We start from the raw sequence: 21,271 nt of genomic DNA on the forward strand, positions 1-21,271 counted from the left end.
CTCTATCTACGACGACGTCCTAACGCAGCCATGATCGGCTGGAAAATCGAATATTGTACGGTGGCCGACGCCGCTGCCCTGGCGCGCAATAACATGGCCGCCTTTTGGGAGGACCCGACGTGGATCGTCCTGTGGCCCAAAGACATCACACTGGAGTTCCTTATCGAACAGTCCACGAAACGGCAGGCACGCAACCTCCTCCGCTCGCGAGAGGATACTCGCCACCAGAAGGCCGTCGATCCCGTCACCGGTGCGGTAGTCGGGTATGCGCGCTGGATCCTGCCACCGGGCCATGTGACTGCTGCGGACGGGGGGCCCATGTGGGCCGAGGCGCAAGTTCCTGACGTCGGCGAGGAGGAGCGGAAACACTACGAGGAACTGGCGGCATCTGCATGGTGGAATCCGAGAGAGGGCATGGGCGAGATTGATGCGAAGAATGAGTTGGTGATGGAACGCATCTTGGCCGAGAGGCCGTATATCAGTCCGTACCCTTCACTTGGGCCCGAGAGCCCCGCCCAGGCCAAGTACTGAACCTGACGTTCGCTTAGCATTGGATTATCTAGCGGTCCATCCGGAAAATAAAGGCAAGGGGATTGCCACGGCGCTCGTGGAGAGTGGAATCCAGCGTGCGGAGAAAATCGGGCTTCCTATCTTTACTCTGGCGTTCAAGGCAGGCCGAGGAATCTATGAGCGATTGGGATTCAAGGAGGTGGAGCGCGTCATACAGGATGACACCAAATATGGCGGACAGGGCGAATACGGTGCCTACTTTATGGTGTACGATGTTTCCCGGAACCCAGAAGAGGCATAGAATACGGGATGTACTCTCTTATTTATGTTATGCTGTCCAGAACGCGCTCTTTTTCCCATCGAGCAGTTGGCCCGTTACAGGTTATACCCACTCGCCCTCCCGCGGCCCAAAGTACTCTTCCCCTGTCAATCTCAGGCGAGGACATGCGTGTTTCTCGCATCCTGAATCCGCATAATTGCCCCACCAGGGCAGTTCAATGCCATTAGATTGCAACGCAAAGTATATCAGCAAGCTGGCAATGGCAATTGCCGATGAGAATGCTGCGGATGCGATATAGTTGTACTTGGCCCAAAATGCCAAATATCGGCTCTTGAGGTAGGCCATGGACAACAATGAAAGTGGAACCGCGGGCCAGATGTAGGCCAAGTTAAACTGTGAAGCCACGGTGGTCAAAAGACAGGGAAGGATAATAAAAAGCCATGTGGGCCTCTCGATTGTACATACTGGAGACCAAGTGGTTCCCCCGTGCAGTAGCATCACCGGGTTGATGTTGCGCAACCAGAATATCCGTCTTTGTGCAAAGTAGAGCATCACCGGCAGGGCGAGACCGATCGGGAAGGCAGCGAGTAAAGCCGAGTATGGACCTCTGGGACCAAACATCCTGCGAGGGCCGATGCTACCAAAGACTACCGAGGCACTGAAATAGGTATTGACTCCAGGGCAGGTAAAGCGATCCTTCTGAGTGCTGTTGGCATGGACGATGAGAGTTAGAGAAATGATACCTGGGGGAGTTAGATCAAACCTTTGGCAAATATCTGGAATCTTATTGATCTGATAGTTCAGCATGGCGGTGCACACAACCGCCGATACGATCGTGGCGACGATCTGGGCCGAAAAGGTATGCCAGGGTGGAATTTTAGCATAGTGGGCCAGTTTGAGATCGCTGATAAATGGCAGCGCATTGGCAAGGGTGGTATATCTAATAGTCAGGAAGGGTTCGGCCACATCAGCGCATTGACTTCTGAAGCAGCACAGTTTCGGTACATACCCATAAAGCTTGAAAAAGTTGACTGAAAGCGGATTGCCGGGAGTCCATAGACCCCCTAAAAATTCCGACAGCACACTATGCGCGTCCGAGGATCAGATTTCCTATGATCTTCATTGAAACGAGGCAGCGGAGAGATGGTCCTACTTTAGATTGATACTAATCCCCGTAATGGCGTAGATTTGACCGACTGGAACCAGGAAGGCCGCTGCAACACTGAATGCCACAAAGATGACTCCGACATTTGTCTACATGTCAAAGGACAAGATCAATCTCTATGACTTGGATTCAAGTAGATATTGTGACAACAACTTACGGATGTTGGCCAGGCTGTGATCACGACGACAGCAAGGCCGAGCGCAAGCACATTCAGCGCAGCATACCATATCTCGGAAACTGAGCATAATATTACATTAGCAACCTGACTATTCGCTAGCTCTTTAGAATACGGCATGCTCACCCTCTCTATACGTGCACATAAGCCTGGAATGGACGTCGTGAACGCTGGCCGTCTTCCGGCCAGTTTTACGGATCAGATTCCGGAATCCGGCCATGATCGCCTGACCTTGATAAAGGATGGCATACGAGATCGTCGCGGAATAGGTCGCGAAGTAGAAAGTATACTGGACCAGGCTGCTCGGCGCCAGAAAGGTGGTCGAATACTGTTGGTATTTGGCCTGGACGAGGACCGCGTGGGAGTCTAGAATTTCCGAGACATTATATGCCGTACCCCAGCGATTAAAGAGCCTGTTCGTATTAATGGGCAGGTAAGAGGCCCAGTATGTGTTTCTGAACCAGAAGATTGCGATGACGACCCCGCTGATGACGACGCCGGCGAATACATTCAGGGTGGCCACCAAAGGCACCACAAGCGGATCAAGTGCTGTGGTGACCATATTCCAATCGAATGTTGGAAGAGGGTTGAGGCCCAATCCGGTCTGGATACCAGTGATCGCGACAAGGTTCACGTTGCTGGGTGAAATCCAACTCAGCCAGTTGAAGATACTCAATTTTTCGAACAGGTAGCCGGGGAACCACGCGTAACAGAACATTCCCACGAACGCATACAGGAAGAACCGGAAACGTGACGTGTTGTACATCTGCCGGAACGGTCCAAGGGCTGGCGGATTCTCAACTAATCATTATGATGAAAATTAGACGGGCTCGGGTGTTTCTGAGCTGTCCGTACTTACCACCATGGAGGGAGTTAGAGAGCGCGAGCGTGGTCAGGCACTGCGGGAATAGGCAGAGAGACGGATATATGAGGAACCTGCGGCATAGGCCGGCAAGGCCGTATCCTTGGGAATGTTAGGTAAGGATCCGAATGAAGTCGAATGAGCAGAGCCTACCCATCAAATCCGATGACAGGGAAAGCAGGAGCTGGTAGCTGAAGCTTGAAGCATAGGACTGACTGTAGTACTGGGGGAGGACCTGACTCCAGACTAGAGAGCCGCAAGTAAGCTCTGAACGGGGGAAGCGCGGATGGAGAGGAACGGGATTGACTCAACTAGTGTAATTCGAGTACGGCCGACTCGTTCCCACATTTGCCATGATAGTAATCAGCAAATGCTCCTTCTGGCTGAACCGCCCGGGGTTGAGGCTGTGGCGCACGCCGTAGAGGGTGAATCCCACATCAGGCAGGATCCGCTCTGCCACCTTTCCCAAGGGGTACGACAACAGCTGGATCGTCACGGCCTCGACACCGACGGGTGGCTGACGAACGCTGAACAGCTGATTCACCGCAGATGCGCCGACAACGAAGAAGAGACCGATGGCCCATGACCGGATCGTCGAGCAGGGCATCTCCGGGTCATCCTTGTTGCTGACGATGGCACGCACTTCGGGGTATGGACTGTTCGTCGAGATCAGGGCCACCAGTAAGTGAACCTGCCCGCGCAGCAGGACAGACGCCGGCTTGTCTGACTGGTCCACGTCTGGAGTCCGGGCAAACTCAGCAAACCGGCGCAGAATTGCAGAGGGGAAGTTGGAATCGTTTGCGTGAAATTGTAGCACATTCTGTACAGTCTGGGCGGGGAAGCATTTTTTAGAAATGTACTCAAAGTCTGTGGCCGCCGATATGCCATTTCGTGTTCACATACTTCTCTGACTTGCGAATCAGACAATTCATCCACCCTCTCCTTTGCAACTGCCAAGTCTTCTTCTGTCAAGCCAAACTCACTACATGTTGACTGTCAGTGGCTACTTATGAGTAGTGTGTCCAGTATCTAATTCACTTACGCAGGATTAAATTGGGCAAGAACTTCCTCAAATCGATCATGACTTTTCTGGACCTTAACGAGAGAGGCAACATCCCAAGCATCAGCTAGGCACTTGCAACATTCCAAGGAGTACTGACTCACCGGAGCAATTTCCGTCACGCAACCTGAGATTCCCTCGACTTTCGAGGGTTCCATCATGTGAAACGATGGCCGCAAATGGATTTTGGAGAGCGTTCAACGATGGCATGAATGAGAGACATCTTCTGTGGTCGGGCTGCTACATATGAAACAACCGTCAGTTGCAGATTCCACTGAAAAAGAAGTAGAGCGAGAGAGACAAGCCGTTCAACTGCCCACAAACTGGCTGGGTTCAGGAAAGTTTCCAAATCTTTCTTTCATTCGCCGTGACCCATTATTAGTTGCGTGACGCCGGTTCCGGTCGGCAGCAGGAAGAGCCCTTCGAGTAGTCAGACTCGACAACGCTTATGGTAAAGTATATGAGCCACTATTTTCTTCCAGAGGCCCAGATTTCCCTGTCCGACTGGCTTGTACGCAAGGGGTGTGTCGGTTTAGGCATAGTTCGTGCAGCATCCCCCTCCGTCCCACTTCTGGGAACGCTTTCTGTTACACCAACCATAGCCCCAGTGGATGGACACACAGTCGAAGAATGAAGCATGTACCAATTCTCTTCACTCCGGAGCATATACATTGATAGCGGTGAAAGAACGCGGTTGGAGAGTTACCTGATAAGGCCGGCGGTATCTACTCCATATACTCCCTTCCTTGTAGACCATACTCCTCATCAGCCGGAATAGATAGAGATTTCCCTATTGTCTAAAATCGTTGTGACAAAGCAAAGTCTCTCTGAGAGGCTCATCGAATTTTGTGAATTCCCGAACATCTATCCATCCGCCATGACGTGCTCCATCGAGGATCTCGCCCGCATGTATATGCCCCAAGAGAAGTATATCCGCCTTGTCAAAGCCGAGTTGCAACAACGACTCGATGTCATCTCACAATGGTGCATTGAGCCCGGCTCTAGAGTCCTCGAAATCGGCTGCGGACAGGGCGACAGCACCGTGATCCTGGCCGATCTCGTGGGGGCGGATGGCCACGTTACGGGCATCGACCCGGCACCGCTAGACCATGGTATTTTCCGCCACGTTACCTTCTTCAGAATTTACCTACAGATATGTGCTAACTAAAATATCATCGCTAAAGGGAGCCCTTTTTCTTTCGCTCAAGTCCACGCAAACCTGAAATCGTCCCCTCTGGGTTCCAGAATCACCTTTCACCAAGCTACTTTGCAAGAATTTCTCCAATCCAACCCAGATGCTAAATTCGACTACGCCGTGTTCATGCATTGCCTCTGGTATTTTGAGTCTCCCGACGGCCTTCGTCCCATGTTGGCCAGCCTCCGTGGGCGAGCACGGAATCTGCTAATCGCAGAGTTCTCACTGGACGCGCGCGGGGATCCGACAACTCTTCCTCATCTGCTCGCTGCTCTTTCACAGGCGGAAATATCCAGCCGAGTGGCCCGGGCAATTCAGGAGACTAACATTTTCTCATTGCATACCCCGAAAAGCATCAAGAAAGCCGTATCCCAGGCAGGCTGGAAGATGCAAAAGGAGAGCTACGTGGACAATCATCCCGACGCTTTGGATGGTAGGAGAGAAGTTGACGCTGTTCTCTCCGAGGAATGTCGTATGGCAATTGCAACCGAACCTGAGGAAGGCCGAAGGAGATTTGCAGAGGCATTGGTGGAGTCTGTCCAAGCCGCAGTAGGTTCTCTGGGCCCCGGAAAGAAAGCGAAGACCATGAGCAGCTGGTTGGGATCCTTCGCATGATCATATAGCCCGTCAGGAGGCCAACTATGCACATACCGGCCGTGCGAACGGATGGAAGGGGAGGCTCATCAGATGCACGAATCGGATTTCCTAAAGACGACTTTCGTATACGTACTCGTAGTTCTGTCGTATTGTGGTCTATTCTTGTAGTTTGTCGTCTGTTCGTTGCTAGGTGGGTTTATGGTCCATCCAACTGCAATTTTTTTTCCGGCCTCAACCAGACGCAGTAGTTGGTTCTGACGTGATGACATTATTCATTATAAAATTGCAAGCTTACAAAGTGGCACACTCCAAGTTAAACAAGCTTCGAGATTCCTAGAATCGGATAAGATGATGGCGGTAAAGCAGCCAAAATACTATTAAAGGAATCATACTGGTGTTGAATGTTGAGTTAAGGAGCGTCAAGGCGGATTCAATATCCGAAAGTAGAGGCAATGCAGTCCAATTCTCCCCTTCCAAATTACGAATGACTCGATGCTGCCACGTCATTAAAGAGCGAATCCCTCCCGCTAACTTCGTTTTCTTTTGAATTTGGAACTCACTGTAGCCCCTGAAGAAACTTAGTTGGTCCCTACTTGTTTAGCTCGATCCCCGCTCCAGTGACGAGACTGTCATGGACATGCCGAGATGTGGAGGAGTTGCACGTCAAGGCTTCGTTTCTGCTCTACTGAGGTCCGTCGTAGATGTCATATTTGACCTTGGCATCACYGCGCTTCTGAGGGCCGTCGTAGACATCGTACTTGACCTTGGCATCACTGCGCTTCTGAGGGCCGTCGTAGATGTCGTATTTGACCTTGGCATCACTGCGCTTCTGAGGGCCATCGTAGATGTCATATTTGACCTTGGCATCTCCGCGCTTCTGAGGGCCGTCGTAGACATCGTACTTGACCTTGGCATCACTGCGCTTCTGAGGACCGTCGTAGATGTCGTATTTGACCTTGGTGTCCGTCGGAGCAATGCCCTTCGGAGCCCTGGAAAAGTTAGCCAAAATAGAGGAAGTGAATAAACCATAAGAGTTCTCTCACTGTCCCATAGGGCCAGCAGCAACAGCTGCAATCATGGAGGCAAAGACCAAGGAGGGAAGGAATTTCATGGTGAGATTAATCGGTGGCGAGGAACAGATGAATCGACCAGGGGTGGACAGATGGTTTGCTAGGCGATTTTGAGTGTAACTGTTTTTTCCAGATGATTGTAGCTTGAGTTGCTGATTTTAGTCCACGGTAAGAGAAATGGAAGGCTTATATAGCTTGATGGTATAGACGTTCAAGGACGGTTCTCAGGCCAGGATGGGCCAGGTCATTAGAAGATTCGCTTCCAACTGCACTTAGCTGCAACAATATCACCTCGTGCGCCTTGTCTACTCACCGCTGCAAAAGTACACTAGACCCTCCCTTGGTGTGCCTGATGAGCTGACCGCTATTGGGGGCTGGATCTAAGGTGGTTATGCAATGCAGTCGAGGAGGGCCGTATTTCAAGGTTTCATGAGCAGCAACAGCGGGGTTCGGTGAGGGATGAGAAAGCATGGAATGGATTTATGAGGGCCATCAGGTAGATGCTGAATTTGATTCAACATTCACACCACTCATTCTTCTAATCTCCTATGTACAGGGTATGGACTGAATGCCAGGCAATTCTCCAAGATCCTGAGTTGCACAATGTGACGTCAATGAGGGACCGCATCCTCACCGACTAATATTGTAAGAGCAGTAAATGTAGGTTGACCTGGATAGGAATGGATCCCCCAAGGGAAAGCAAATCCAGCCTGTAGGATGACTGTCCCCCGAAACAGAACCTGCGCAAAAGAGAGAGGAACTTTAACAACAGCCGACTGATTCCGTCCGTTCCGGTGAGACACTTCAACCCGTTCTATTTATTTCCATGTGGCACACGATACCCAAGAAGGATGTTATGCAAGCCTGGACCTTGCCTTATCTCCTGTGGGATGCAGATCAGTTCGAGGCAGGTACAGTCGGTGTAACCATGTCAATGTCAGGGTTCAACTTCCATTGCCCTGATAGGGCCTGCACCTGGAGAGTGGTCACTCAACATGTCGAGATTTCACTGCTTCTGTCGCCATACATGATAATGTATTATTCCCCACTTGTCCTAGGTCTTCTGATGCAATCAACCTGCTGTTCCGGCAATGATGCCTGCTACAAAAGAAAGCAAGGCACTTATCTACCCGCAGCGCTGAGAATTTAGGACGCAAGGTCAGTTCACTCTGAGCGCATTTCCCCTCTGGATCCATTTCAGAACTTATCTGTCGAGATGACATATTATAATATGTCCTTTCATGCTCATTTTTCGTCCTGCTGTGTTTTGCCTTCGAATCTATCGCAGGACGCCATGGATGCCAGAAACGTCATCTACAAGGTGATCAAACCACGTTCGAGCCTCGCCAGCTCGTCTTCGACTGCGTGTGAAGACTCGGAGAATCTCCTGGAGAGAAAGCAAGTGCTCCGATGGCGACATGGATGGTGGGAACTAAGGAGGTCCTACTACATTTGGGCAGCCCAAATTATATTCTTGCTATTATCGCTCTCCTTCTTCATTGTGGGACTTCAGCAGCAGAGGTACCCGACAGAACAGCAGTGTGCGGCTCAACTGTCTGCCTACTGTAAGTCCCCGCGGCCTTCCTCTGTGAAAACTTGTGGGGCACAATCCCATCTTCCAGCGTTGAGCTTTAACCGTTTCCCTCCTAGCACCGGCCTTGGAGGCTGTGGAGTATGAGATGGTCCGCTTCCAAGGAGCGCTGCTCGATAAGAACCCCTACAAAGGTGAACCGAGCCCAGAACTAGACGCTGCATGGGATGAGATCGTAAACAGTGGGTTCCCTGGATACCTCATGACTTCATCAATGAACTTAGTTGGTCTAACAGATCTCTAGTGGGCCAAATCAAAGTCCATTCGGGCGATCTGAGGCACTTGAAAAAGCCCCTGACCCAAGCCAAGTTGCGCACCGCCGATGAAGAGTGGTATACTGGTGGCTTGGAAGTATTCCATCAGGTGCGTTGCAACGGCCTGTCCTCCCAAACTTGAGGTGCGAACGAGGTGATAGGCTAATTCTGCAGTTACACTGCGTGAATCTGATCCGGCAATATACGTACCTTGACTATTATTACCGTCCCGAGAATCGACCACCTTCATTTACGGATTCCAACCATACTCTTCGTCTGCACATTGGTAAGTCGAAATCCTGCCCTTTGCACGCCCTGATAATTCGACCCTTTCATGTTTAACGCACCCTAGACCATTGCATCGACATGCTCCGGCAGGTAGTGCAGTGCCAAGGAGATGTTGGCATCGTCACCAGCAGCTGGGTGGCAGGCTTTCCTGATCCATATCCTGATTTTAACAGCTGGCATAAATGCCGCAAATTCCAGCCCTTGAATGATTATACCCAGCGACATCTCCTCACGGAGAAGGTCATGAAGACATCCGAGGATTTGACTCTTCCTAGACCGCCCTGCGAGAATGCTGGTCCCAAGGATATTTGTCCATAGGTGCAGATGCGAGACGGCATTCCTTGTTCTCTGTATGTGATCTATTGCCAGAGGGACTTGTCCGGGTAATAAAGACCCGTTGCGAACCATGAAAATAACACATTGCGAGGAAAAATTATCAAATTCTCTAATATGTTGTCTAATTCTGGCCCTCTTACGCGCAATGTTGGCCAGCATGGTAATGAGACTCGTGATTCTGGCACACCTCGACGAGTATAGATAAGAGATCCACCAATAGATTGGAAGGCAATAGCTAATTTTTAGTAAGCACACTTGCTCTTTCTCTGTCTCTGTCTCTATCTTTGTACTATATTAAACAGAGCGTCAATTGTAAAACCCATCTGGCCCTTATCAGCCTGTTTTCAATCTCCCCCCAACTTGTGGCATTCCTGAGACGCGATAACGCGATCAGACCAAACAATCCCAAACGCGAGTTAAAATATAATGAATAGCTCCTCATGACAGCGAGGAGAATAATAACACAGAGAATGCAGGAAAGCCAATCGGATTGTAGCAGCTTTTTGTAGCGCAGGGCTATAAGGAGCCCAGCTGTCCGATACGGCGTTCGCTCGTCAGTGGCCTCGCCTACCTATCTTGCCGATGCGTATTCATTTATTAACCCATGAGAAATGGCACCCGACGTAGATACCTGGTCCGTGGCGTCGAGCGCTCTGGGGCTCTTTGCGGTCGGATTGTATTCCTCGCCTGCAGTGTTGAGAATCCTCTGCCGAGACCCCGTTCAACGTATTCGACTCGACGATGAAATTCCCGGAAAGAAGTGGTTTCAAGACGAAGATGGTGAGGCAGCAGAGGGTTCCCAGAAAACGTATTCGAGTCTAGGACAGAGAATGGCCATTTCCCTCTTTTCAGCGATCGGGCTGGCGTCTGCGCTGGCATTGTTGATTGTGACCACCCGGTCCAGACACAGTCCTCTCCTTCTCCCCTCGTGGCTACAGTCCGGTACTTGGGTGAGTACCATACCTACAAAGGCAAGACATCGAGTCATATACTGAACAAGCACAGATTCTTATGAGTATAGAATCTGCAACTCTTTTTGTGCCGGCTTCCCCAGTTGAGTGCTACCGACTTGGTCTCCATGTCCTCGCCACCAGCAGCGTCGCCATCGCAGTGCCCAGCATTCAGATAGGTCTACTGCGCAATTCAAGTTACTCTACTGTAGTTGATCTGGTGCCAGTCCGCCTACTTGTCGTCATCGTCGCGTCAGCCTTTGCCCGCGGCTTGTCTTCTATTCATATACCTCGTCGCCCAAATGTCTATCACGAGGGTCTCGCCGTCGACAGAGAACGCACGGTCAGCTTGTACAGCCGCATCTCATTCTCCTGGGCCACGCCAGTTCTTCAGTACGTTGGGAAGAACCGAGGCCTTGACATCGACGGCCTCCCAAAACAGCCCTACCTTGCACGCGCCAAACCCCTCCACGAACGCTTGCAGACGATGATGACCAGCACATCGCAGCGGCTGTGGGTCATTCTTATCCGCTGCAAATTACACCTGTTAGTGTTGCAGCTGCTTCTTAGCGTGTTGACGTCTCTTCTGGAATTAAGCCGACAAGTGGCCATGTACGGCATGCTCAAGTCAATGGAGGATGCTTCTCAGCGGGATGGCACGCGAGCATGGTCTTGCGTTATGGCACTGGGACTCGTATCACCCCTGTTGCTGGGCTTGAACTCGTGGGTATCGTGGACGATGTATTCGCGGCTGTGGATTCCTACCTACGCGGGCCTGTCTGCGCTGGTCTTCGCCAAATCACTGCGCTGCAGGACATTTAGCCATACCAGAAACTCCCAAAAACAACCCACCCAGGTGGGTGAGAGCGACGAAGAAGATCAAAGTCAGCAGAGTATTATCAACATGGCCGCCGTGGATATCAAACGCATCTCTGATTTCGCGACCGTCGTCAACCTCCTCCCCTCGTCTTTGATGAGGCTCCTCATCGCCGGCGGCCTCCTACTTCACCTGGTCGGATGGCAAAGCATGCTGGCCGGCGTGCTTGTAGCCTTCGTATTTGTCCCAGCGAGTTGGTATTTCACGAAACGCTACGCCGCGTCGCAGGAGGAGTACATGGAAACCAGCGACAAGTATATCACGATCGTGAGCGAGATGCTTCGAGGGATTCGTCAAGTGAAATCTGACGCACTAGAGCCACTGTGGCACAATCGGATCGCTGAACGGCGGCATGCGCAGCTCAGGTCGCTCTGGAAGGCTTTGGTTCATATTATCATTATGGAATCTGTCTGGATCTTCGGACCGATCCTGTTTTCCGCGACGTGCTTGACGGTGTATGCCCTGCAAAACGGAGAGCTTCCTGCCTCGGTGGCCTTTACTGCACTGTCCGTCTTTGGGAGCCTGGAAAACACCCTGAGCGGTCTGCCCGATATGCTCTCAAGAGGGATGGATGCCAGGGTCAGCGCTAATCGGATAGAAAACTACCTTGTCACGGCGGATAAACCCGTCCACACAAGCAGTCAGGCGGATAAGATTTCCTTTGAAGACGCTACAATCGCCTGGACAGCAGAACCGGACTCAGCTAACGAGGATCGATTCAAGCTTGGTCCATTGAATTTACAGTTCCCTCGCGGAGGACTGAGCGTGATAACGGGCAAGTCTGGGTCAGGAAAAACCCTGCTGCTCGCCTCGATCCTGGGTGAATGTGATATCCTGCGCGGCACTGTTGCAGTGCCCACTCCACCTTCTATGGAAGCACAGCTCGACGACAGAGCGATCCCAGGAGCGTGGGTCATGGAGACTTCGGTCGCGTACGTAGGACAGAATCCGTGGATCGAGAACGGAAGTATTAAGGAAAACATCGTCTTTGACCTTCCGTACCAACAGCCTCGCTACCATCAGGTCCTGTTCGCGACCGGGCTGGAAAAGGACTTGGAAACCATGCCAGACGGAGATAGGACGGACATTGGGAGAAATGGGGTCAACCTCAGCGGTGGTCAGCGTTGGCGAATCGCCTTCGCTCGGGCCTTGTACTCCAGAGCTGGAATCCTGGTCATGGATGATATCTTCAGCGCCCTGGACCCGGGGACGGCTCGACACATCTACACCCATGCGTTGATTAGCGAATTGGGCCGGGGACGGACCAGGATTCTCGTCACGCATCATCTAGGCTTATGCCTGCCGCAGACAGATTACTGCGTCCTGTTGGAAGACGGGGGCATGGTGCATGCCGGGATGACAGAACATCTGAAGAACAAACGGGCATTTACAGTCGGCCTGCAGGATGAAGCAGATCATGCACGTCCAATAACCCCCCCTCTCAGCACCCATGTTCCCACGAAATTCGCTCAAGAGGAGAACCGCCAGACCGGCTCAGTCTCTTGGGCGGTCTACAAGGCGTATCTAGTCAAGGGGGGCGGACTGCCGCTTTGGGCATTGACCTTTGTAGCATATGCAACCTTCATGGGTCTTCTGGTTGGTCGAGTTAGTTCAGAGAGCTTTCCCACACTCGGATGCAGCACAGGACATATCGGCTAATAATGAAACCTGTCTAGTCATGGTGGCTCAAGCTGTGGACCGGTTCGTCCGATTCGTCAAACGAGTCCGAACCTTCTTCTCGATGGCTCCCGGCGATAATGCGCATTGGCCAGTCTTCCATCAGTAACGACACCATCTTCTTCTTGAGTGTCTACGTTGGCATCTCTATTACCGCCTGTGCAGTGGGTGTCTTGAAGTACCTGGCCTTATCCTATAGCTCCCTCTATACTTCCCGACATATGTTCCAAGATCTCCTCATGAGTATCCTGGCTGCCCCGATGCGATGGCTCGACACTGTACCAGTAGGTACCCTTCTCAACAGATTCACCTCAGATATTCAACTCCTAGACTGGAGGCTGGGCTATGATCTCGGCAACTTTATGTACAAAGACATGGAACTGGCCGGTATCATTGTGGCTGGAGGGCTGGTGTCACCGACTTTGCTGGCTTTCGCGGCTGCCCTGTTCCTTGTCTGCCTTCGCATTGCCCAGGTATACATTACTGGCGCGAGGGAATTGAAGCGACTCGAGAGTGTTGCGAAAAGTCCCGTCCTAGAACATTTTTCTTCCAGCCTTGTGGGACTATCCACCATCCGTGCCTTCGGCAGGGAGGAGTTGTATCTCCACCAAATGTACTCCAAGATTGACCGGCATGCGCAGGCGTCCTGGCACCTTTGGCTTTTCAATCACTGGCTGGGATTCCGAGTGAGCATGGTGGGCGCATTCTTCACCACGGCGACGGCAGCATTGGTGGTGCATTATTCTGCCAACGTTTCTGCCGCACTCGCCGGCTTCGCCATGAGTTTCGCGCTGCAGTACAATTCCGCCGTCTCCATGTGCCTTCGGTCCTACGCCAACCTGGAAATGGATATGAACGCCGCGGAACGGGTGCTCGAGTACACGGCGAACGAGACTGAAGATCAGGGCGGCGAAGACCCCCCGGCCGCGTGGCCCGCCCGTGGCCATATCGAGGTGGCCAATCTGTCGGTCAGTTATGCTCCGAACCTTCCTCCCGTTTTGAACCGCGTGAGCTTCACTGTGAGACCAGGCGAGCGGGTTGGAATAGTCGGCCGCACAGGGGCGGGGAAATCCTCGCTGACCATGGCCCTCTTCCGCTTTCTGGAAACGCCTCGAGGTAGCGTCTTCATTGACGGAATCGATATTTCCACGATCAAACTTTGTGCCCTACGCAGCCGTATCGCCATGATTCCGCAGAATCCTATCTTTTTCTCCGGGACCGTCCGGTCCAATCTCGACCTGCGGGGCGAATACTCTGATTGGGAGCTTTATCGTGCCCTAGAATGTGTCCATCTCATCCCCCCCGAGGACGGAACCTCGCCTAGTCACAACGACAACTTGTGCTTTGCCTCCCTTTCCTTCCCCATTGCGGAAGGGGGTTCAAATCTGTCCCAAGGCCAGCGTCAACTTCTATGTCTGGCGCGGGCGATTGCTTCACGCCCGAAAATCCTGATCCTGGACGAGGCGACCTCGGCCATTGACGCGCAGACAGATGCGTTGATTCAGCGCTCCATCCGCGAGGAATTCTGCCGCCACGGCTCCTCGTTACTCGTTATCGCGCACCGGCTCAGTACGGTTGCGGATTTTGACAAGATCCTTGTTTTGGACGCGGGCAGAGCCGTGGAGTTTGGAACTCCGCGCGAATTACTGCACATCCAGGACGGCGTGTTCTGCAATCTAGTGAGCAACAGTGGGGAGAAGTCTCTAATTAAGGAGATCATTCTTGGAGAACGAGGTGGGGAGTAAGATGTGACGTCGATATACAGAACTCGTTCTGCATCCGTCCCATAGCCGTAGAAACAGCTGGTTGTCGTACTACACGACGGGACATCATGTTCTGTTTCCCTTTATCCTCATTTGAACCTTACTCTCTCATACTGATTCTTGCGTGCGATAATACAGCAAACACAGAAAAGCTGAGGAGTGGGGTACAACTGGGGCTCAGGGTCAGTGTAACAATGATAAGAACAAGGAGTTACGTACGAAGGTACTTTTTTGTTAAAACCATTATATAAAGATACATTATTCCCTTGTTTGAAACCCAATTCGGAGTTCTCCTGCAACTCATATCCAGTCTAAAGCATGTTAAAACTCTAGCTTTGTAAACTTCGCATATCTTAGATTCTATAGACTGAGGGCAAAATATCCTAATTAAGTGTTTATAGCTCTCAATTTATCAGCACCTTACGGCACAGTGATGTACGAAATATAGAATGTAAGCACGTATTCCAGCAAGCCAATCTAAAGTAGATTATAAGGGCTTGACTTATAGTGACAGAACTGACAGAGGGAGTCAGAGGTGGATCGGAGAGACGCCATTTGGATTGCTTGGAAAAGTATCTCAACACTTAGCCGTATATTGCAGGCGAGGTTACACGAAGCTGCCAGAAACTGTACCTCAACGACAATGGATGAGCATATTAAAACACATTATCATCTATGAGCAAAATAACATTATTTGCTCTCTAAAGTCTTCTCTTAATAACCGCAGCCTCTGGGATGGTTAGTGGCCCTGAATCATCACTCTGCGCTTTACGTAGATATGGCCATATTGGCATTTCATGCAATAGCGAAAACAGTTAGGTTGTCAACAAGGCCGCGACGGTCTTGCCAACTCAAGGAAATGCGCCACAGGTAGGTGCAGGCGATCCTGTCAGCAAGAGCTACTTCATCCTTGTCCTAAGCTGACACATCTTGCATGGACTGCATGCACAAGAAGGCTGAGCTCGTATAAGTGTTAGCCCAGGTCCGGGTCTGCGACATGTGAACTCTTCCAGGGGGGCATGACGCGGAGGGGAGCACACGGAAAGAGAAAGATCCTAGCCTGTGGGATACGTGCGTCGAGGCCAGCGTCGTAAAGTGCTGGATATGGCGTAAGAAATCTCTCACTACGCAGAGGAAGACATAACGAAGGAAATTGCAGAGAAGAAAACCGAGGCTTCCTAGCGTGCCATGCGTATCCAGATGCAAATTGCTAGTGACTAGATCCACAGACGTCACCACATCTCAAGGAGTCGAACTCAATATCCGTTGGTAGTCCTTATCTCCATGTCGACAACTTCCGAGATCTCCGCCCCATGGGCAAAGCTGCGGCTATCGAGGTAAGACCGTCGATGATCGGTAATCAAGAACTTGGTCCAGGCTGGATTGGACAATTCTCCAGCGGTATTACTCATATGCAATCAGTGTATCAAAGGTCCAGAACAAACGTGTTCTAGAAAGGTGAGTCAATTGAAACGAACCATCGAGATGCCGAGTAAAAAATGATGACAGATTGGTCCGCAGCCGCTGCGTCAGCGGAAGGAAGACGCTCTTCTGATTCCGGCTTGTTCTTGGCCGAAGCGCAGAAGCCCACTGATTGGTTCTGTCGGGTTGACTCAGCGGAAGGCTCAAAAATAAGTCGGACTAAGGGGCGCCCGACGCCGACGCCAACCCACTCAAAGCCACTCCTGCTGTGTGAACGAATCAAAATGGCAGATCGGGGAAGACAAAAGACAACGACACGTTCGTCTTGCACCCCTGCCTTTGCAGAATCGGTCAATATTATCAGGATCATCCTTGATTTTTCATCCATTGAGATCTTATTCGGAATTTCGGCTCGGATTCGGCATTATGGCGACGGGGCCACCCAGGGGAGAAGGCCCCTCCTGTAACAACAAGCTTACCATTGATTATCGATCACAATGGCAGCAACCATGATGATTGGCGAACACAGCCTTGAGTCTTGTAATTTTTTTATGAAGCTGTGAGACGGGGCCCGGGTCTGTTTCGACCGCTGACCCACCAGGCAGAATCATTCTGCAAAATGGCAAGCTAATATATACCTTCAATGGCTCCTGCGCTTCTCTCGACCTCTCTCCAAGCTCGAGTTGGAGTATTTTTGCCCTTCTGGCCGCTGAACTTGGTGCCTGCTCAGCCATGGAGGACCACGGCCACCCACCGTTTATTGAGCCGACAGTGCTATTTGACAGGCGAGATGACACAGACAGCACGAACACCGTTCTTGATGAAACCGATCAGTCGCCTACTCCTCGTCCTCAAGACACCTCTCACGCCGAGGACTGGAGTTTGATGCCGGATATCAAGAAACAACGTGACCGGAATCTAGCGTCGGGCCTCAGACGTCGCGAACTTGGCGTGACCTGGAAGAATCTGAGTGTGGAAGTCGTCGGCGCAGATGCCGCCATCAATGAGAACGTTTTGTCCCAATTCAACATTCCTCAGCACATTCGGGAGTCTCGTAACAAGGCCCCTTTGCGGACCATTCTTCACGAAAGCCATGGCTGCGTCAAACCGGGAGAGATGCTTCTTGTTCTCGGTCGTCCTGGCTCCGGCTGTACAACTCTGCTCAGGATGCTTTCCAACCACCGACTCGGCTACAAGTCGATTCAGGGAGATGTTCGCTTCGGATCGCTTACTCCCGAGGAGGCCTCCAAATACCGCGGTCAAATTGTTATGAACACCGAGGAGGAACTGTTCTTTCCTACCTTGACTGTTGGACAGACCATGGATTTTGCAACCCGATTAAAAGTTCCCTTCAACCTTCCCGAGGGCGTCACTTCACAGGAAGCTTTTCAGCAGGAAACCAGGGAATTTTTGCTCAACTCCATGGGCATCTCTCATACTTCGGATACAAAAGTTGGCAATGAGTACGTGAGAGGCGTCAGTGGTGGTGAGCGGAAACGTGTGTCTATCATCGAATGCCTTGCCACTCGTGGCTCCGTCTTCTGCTGGGATAACAGTACTCGGGGACTGGACGCTAGTACTGCTCTTGGGTGGGCGAAAGCTGTCCGTGCGATGACTGACGTGTTTGGATTGTCATCAATTGTGACCCTTTATCAAGCAGGAAATGGCATCTATGATCTTTTCGATAAAGTTCTGGTTCTTGATGAAGGCAAGCAAATCTACTATGGTCCAATGTCCCAGGCACGGCCTTTCATGGAGGAGCTAGGCTTTGTTTGCCGTGAAGGATCGAACGTGGCAGACTTCCTGACCGGTGTTACCGTGCCGACCGAGCGCAAAATCCGCCCTGGATATGAGAATCGCTTCCCACGCAATGCGGATGAGCTTCTGGCCGCTTATGAGAAGTCGCCGATCCGAGCCCAGATGGCACTTGAATATGACTACCCTGATACTGACTCGACCCGGGAGAGGACGGAAGAATTCAAGCTTGGAGTTGCTGATGAGAAAGCTAAGCGGCTGTCGAAGAACAGCCCCTTCACAGTCGACTTTGTGCAACAGGTCAAAGCATGCATTGTCCGTCAGTACCAGATCATTTGGACTGATAAGGCAACGTTTGCCATCAAGCAAATTTCTACTCTGATTCAAGCACTCGTCGCCGGTTCTCTCTTTTATAATGCCCCAGACAACTCTGGTGGCTTGTTCATCAAGTCAGGTGCTCTGTTCTTCTCGTTGCTATACAACAGCCTCCTCGCCATGTCGGAGGTTACGGATTCCTTCAGCGGTCGACCAGTCCTGATTAAGCACAAGTATTTCGCTTTCTTTCATCCAGCCGCGTTCTGTATTGCCCAGATTGCTGCCGATATCCCGGTTCTTCTGTTCCAGATCAGTATATTTGCGATCGTCGTCTACTTCATGGTTGGCCTTACCACCTCAGCTGCAGCTTTTTTCTCTTACTGGGTTATCATCTTTGTGGCTACTATGGTAAGTCGCGCTTGATTGCTTTCATCTAACATCGAGTTCATATGAGATACACCATGTGCTGATAGACGCTGTATAGGTCATGACCGCATTGTTCCGTGCCATCGGAGCGCTTTTCTCTACCTTTGACGGAGCGTCGAAAGTGTCTGGTTTCTTGATCAGCGCTTTAATTATGTACTGCGGCTATTTGGAACCCTACCATGCGATGCATCCATGGTTCATCTGGATATATTGGATTAATCCGATGGCATATGCCTTTGATGCGTTGCTCTCCATCGAGTTCCACGACAAGATCATTCCCTGCGTCGGCAATAACCTGGTACCGTTCGGACCTGGCTATGAGGATTCTGCGTTCCAGTCTTGCGCCGGTGTAAGTGGTGCAGTTCAGGGAATGAACTATGTGACTGGCGACCAATACTTGTCTTCCCTAACATACTCCTACTCGCATGTCTGGAGGAACTTTGGTATTCTCTGGGCCTGGTGGGCACTTTTCGTCGCTGCGACCATCTTCGCCACATCACGCTGGAAGTCTGCCGCTGAGGCTGGCAACACGCTACTGATCCCCCGTGAAACGGTGGCGAAACACCACGCTGTGACTCGCAAGGACGAAGAAGCACAGGTCGATGAGAAGGCTGCTGGCAAAGGCACCAGCGCCGACACTGAAGACCAGGGCGGAGTCGATCAGCATCTGGTTCGGAACACTTCGGTCTTTACATGGAAGGATCTTACTTATACGGTCAAGACCCCGTCGGGTGATCGTGTTTTGCTGGACAACGTTTACGGTTGGGTCAAGCCCGGCATGCTGGGCGCTTTGATGGGATCCTCTGGCGCCGGCAAAACCACTCTTTTGGATGTCTTGGCTCAGCGTAAAACCGACGGTACCATTCGAGGGTCGATCATGGTTGACGGGCGTCCGTTGCCTGTTTCTTTCCAAAGATCCGCCGGTTACTGTGAGCAACTCGATGTGCACGAACCATTCGCTACTGTTCGGGAGGCTCTGGAGTTCTCCGCCTTGCTTCGTCAACCACGCCATATTCCAAGAGAGGAGAAGCTGAAATATGTGGACGTCATCATCGATCTCCTTGAATTGCACGATCTTGAGCATACTCTTATTGGTCGAGTGGGCGCAGGATTGAGCGTCGAGCAGCGCAAGCGAGTCACTATTGGTGTAGAGCTTGTCTCGAAGCCTAGCATTCTGATCTTCCTGGATGAACCTACCTCTGGTCTCGACGGCCAATCTGCATACAACACCGTCCGCTTCTTACGGAAGCTCGCCGATGTCGGCCAGGCGGTTCTTGTGACCATTCATCAACCCTCGGCTCAGTTGTTCGCTGAATTCGATACCCTGTTGCTTTTGGCCAAAGGCGGCAAGATGGTCTACTTTGGTGACATCGGCGACAACGCTCAAACAGTCAAGGACTATTTCGCTCGATATGGTGTTCCATGCCCTGCCAATGTTAATCCTGCTGAGCATATGATCGACGTCGTCTCCGGTCATTTGTCCCAGGGACGCGATTGGAACCAGGTGTGGCTCGAGTCCCCAGAGCACACCAGTGCGGCTCGGGAACTAGACAGTATTATCAGCGAAGCAGCCTCCAAGCCTCCCGGTACTGTCGACGATGGCTATGAATTTGCCATGCCGCTTTGGCAACAAACAAAGATCGTCACACAGAGAATGTCAACCTCGCTGTACAGAAATTGCGACTACATCATGAACAAGATCGCACTGCACATCGGATCAGCCTTATTTAACGGCTTCTCCTTCTGGATGATCGGTGACGGTGTCGCGGATATGCAACTTAAACTCTTCACCATTTTCAACTTCATCTTCGTCGCCCCCGGTGTCATCAACCAGCTTCAGCCTCTATTCATTGAACGCCGCGACATCTACGATGCAAGAGAGAAGAAGTCCAAGATGTACTCGTGGAAAGCTTTCGTCACTGCCCTGATCGTCTCTGAATTCCCTTACCTCTGCATATGCGCTGTTCTGTACTTTGTCTGCTGGTACTACACCGTCGGATTCCCCACAGACTCCAACAAGGCCGGCGCGATGTTCTTCGTCATGCTCTGCTACGAATTCCTCTACACGGTTTGTTTATCCTCCTCCTGCAGTCATCTTGGTTCACTATCTAACATGCTACCAGGGAATCGGACAATTTATCGCCGCCTACGCACCCAACGCGACCTTCGCCGCCCTAACTAACCCCCTCATCCTCGGTACCCTGGTCTCCTTCTGCGGTGTGCTCGTCCCATACGCCCAAATTCAGGCTTTCTGGCGGTACTGGATCTACTGGCTCAACCCCTTCAACTACCTCATGGGCAGCATGCTGGTCTTCGCCGTGTTCGACACAGACGTCAAATGCAAGGACGGCGAGTTCGCCGTCTTCGACACGCCGAATGGCACGACTTGTGCGGACTACCTGTCGACGTATTTGCAGGGCTTCGGTTCCCGTGCGAATCTCGTCAATCCCGAGGCGACGTCTGGCTGTCGCGTTTGCCAGTATCGGTATGGAAGCGACTACCTGTACAATATCAACTTGAAGGATTACTACTACGGCTGGCGGGATTCTGCCATTGTTTGCATTTTCGTGCTCAGTTCGTACGCCCTGGTGTACGCACTGATGAAGCTGCGGACCAAGGCTTCCAAGAAGGCGGAGTGATTGTTCTTTGGGTTGCCTCACTATTGTTTCTCTCGGAGAGAACCAGGAATCTGAGCTTTGGACT

General features: G+C 51.5%; 8 protein-coding genes across 8 annotated transcripts; 5 read left to right on the forward strand and 3 right to left on the reverse strand.

The window, feature by feature from the left end:
* Positions 1–30: 30 nt before the first annotated feature.
* Positions 31–811, forward strand: Aud_002487 (GNAT family N-acetyltransferase; the record flags this gene model as incomplete). Its single annotated transcript, XM_043287455.1, has 2 exons — positions 31–481; positions 549–811. 2 exons carry the CDS (start codon positions 31–33, stop codon positions 809–811), a joined length of 714 nt encoding a protein of 237 aa, XP_043143390.1.
* An 81-nt stretch (positions 812–892) lies between these two features.
* Aud_002488 (uncharacterized protein) lies at positions 893–2,995 on the reverse strand (the record flags this gene model as incomplete). Its single annotated transcript, XM_043287456.1, has 7 exons — positions 893–1,183; positions 1,256–1,730; positions 1,800–1,874; positions 1,944–2,044; positions 2,113–2,192; positions 2,257–2,926; positions 2,990–2,995. 7 exons carry the CDS (start codon positions 2,993–2,995, stop codon positions 893–895), a joined length of 1,698 nt encoding a protein of 565 aa, XP_043143391.1.
* Positions 2,996–3,299: 304 nt separating this feature from the next.
* Positions 3,300–4,210, reverse strand: Aud_002489 (uncharacterized protein; the record flags this gene model as incomplete). The annotated part of the gene is made up of 4 exons (XM_043287457.1): positions 3,300–3,821; positions 3,896–3,974; positions 4,035–4,087; positions 4,157–4,210. The coding sequence occupies 4 exons, from the start codon at positions 4,208–4,210 to the stop codon at positions 3,300–3,302; spliced, it is 708 nt and encodes a 235-aa protein (XP_043143392.1).
* A 719-nt stretch (positions 4,211–4,929) lies between these two features.
* Positions 4,930–5,862, forward strand: Aud_002490 (class I SAM-dependent methyltransferase; the record flags this gene model as incomplete). Its single annotated transcript, XM_043287458.1, has 2 exons — positions 4,930–5,164; positions 5,237–5,862. 2 exons carry the CDS (start codon positions 4,930–4,932, stop codon positions 5,860–5,862), a joined length of 861 nt encoding a protein of 286 aa, XP_043143393.1.
* A 664-nt stretch (positions 5,863–6,526) lies between these two features.
* On the reverse strand, positions 6,527–6,955 carry Aud_002491 (uncharacterized protein; the record flags this gene model as incomplete). The annotated part of the gene is made up of 2 exons (XM_043287459.1): positions 6,527–6,833; positions 6,888–6,955. The coding sequence occupies 2 exons, from the start codon at positions 6,953–6,955 to the stop codon at positions 6,527–6,529; spliced, it is 375 nt and encodes a 124-aa protein (XP_043143394.1).
* Positions 6,956–8,208: 1,253 nt separating this feature from the next.
* On the forward strand, positions 8,209–9,365 carry Aud_002492 (oxidase ustYa family protein; the record flags this gene model as incomplete). The annotated part of the gene is made up of 5 exons (XM_043287460.1): positions 8,209–8,479; positions 8,565–8,687; positions 8,750–8,868; positions 8,934–9,045; positions 9,112–9,365. 5 exons carry the CDS (start codon positions 8,209–8,211, stop codon positions 9,363–9,365), a joined length of 879 nt encoding a protein of 292 aa, XP_043143395.1.
* Positions 9,366–9,994: 629 nt separating this feature from the next.
* Positions 9,995–14,632, forward strand: Aud_002493 (uncharacterized protein; the record flags this gene model as incomplete). Its single annotated transcript, XM_043287461.1, has 3 exons — positions 9,995–10,333; positions 10,389–12,815; positions 12,887–14,632. The coding sequence occupies 3 exons, from the start codon at positions 9,995–9,997 to the stop codon at positions 14,630–14,632; spliced, it is 4,512 nt and encodes a 1,503-aa protein (XP_043143396.1).
* A 1,937-nt stretch (positions 14,633–16,569) lies between these two features.
* On the forward strand, positions 16,570–21,207 carry Aud_002494 (putative ABC multidrug transporter; the record flags this gene model as incomplete). Its single annotated transcript, XM_043287462.1, has 4 exons — positions 16,570–16,612; positions 16,674–18,550; positions 18,627–20,636; positions 20,692–21,207. 4 exons carry the CDS (start codon positions 16,570–16,572, stop codon positions 21,205–21,207), a joined length of 4,446 nt encoding a protein of 1,481 aa, XP_043143397.1.
* Positions 21,208–21,271: the final 64 nt, after the last annotated feature.

The sequence above is a fragment of the Aspergillus udagawae genome, assembly GCF_001078395.1.
Source record: "Aspergillus udagawae IFM 46973 DNA, scaffold_2, whole genome shotgun sequence".
Classification (NCBI taxonomy): domain Eukaryota; kingdom Fungi; phylum Ascomycota; class Eurotiomycetes; order Eurotiales; family Aspergillaceae; genus Aspergillus; species Aspergillus udagawae.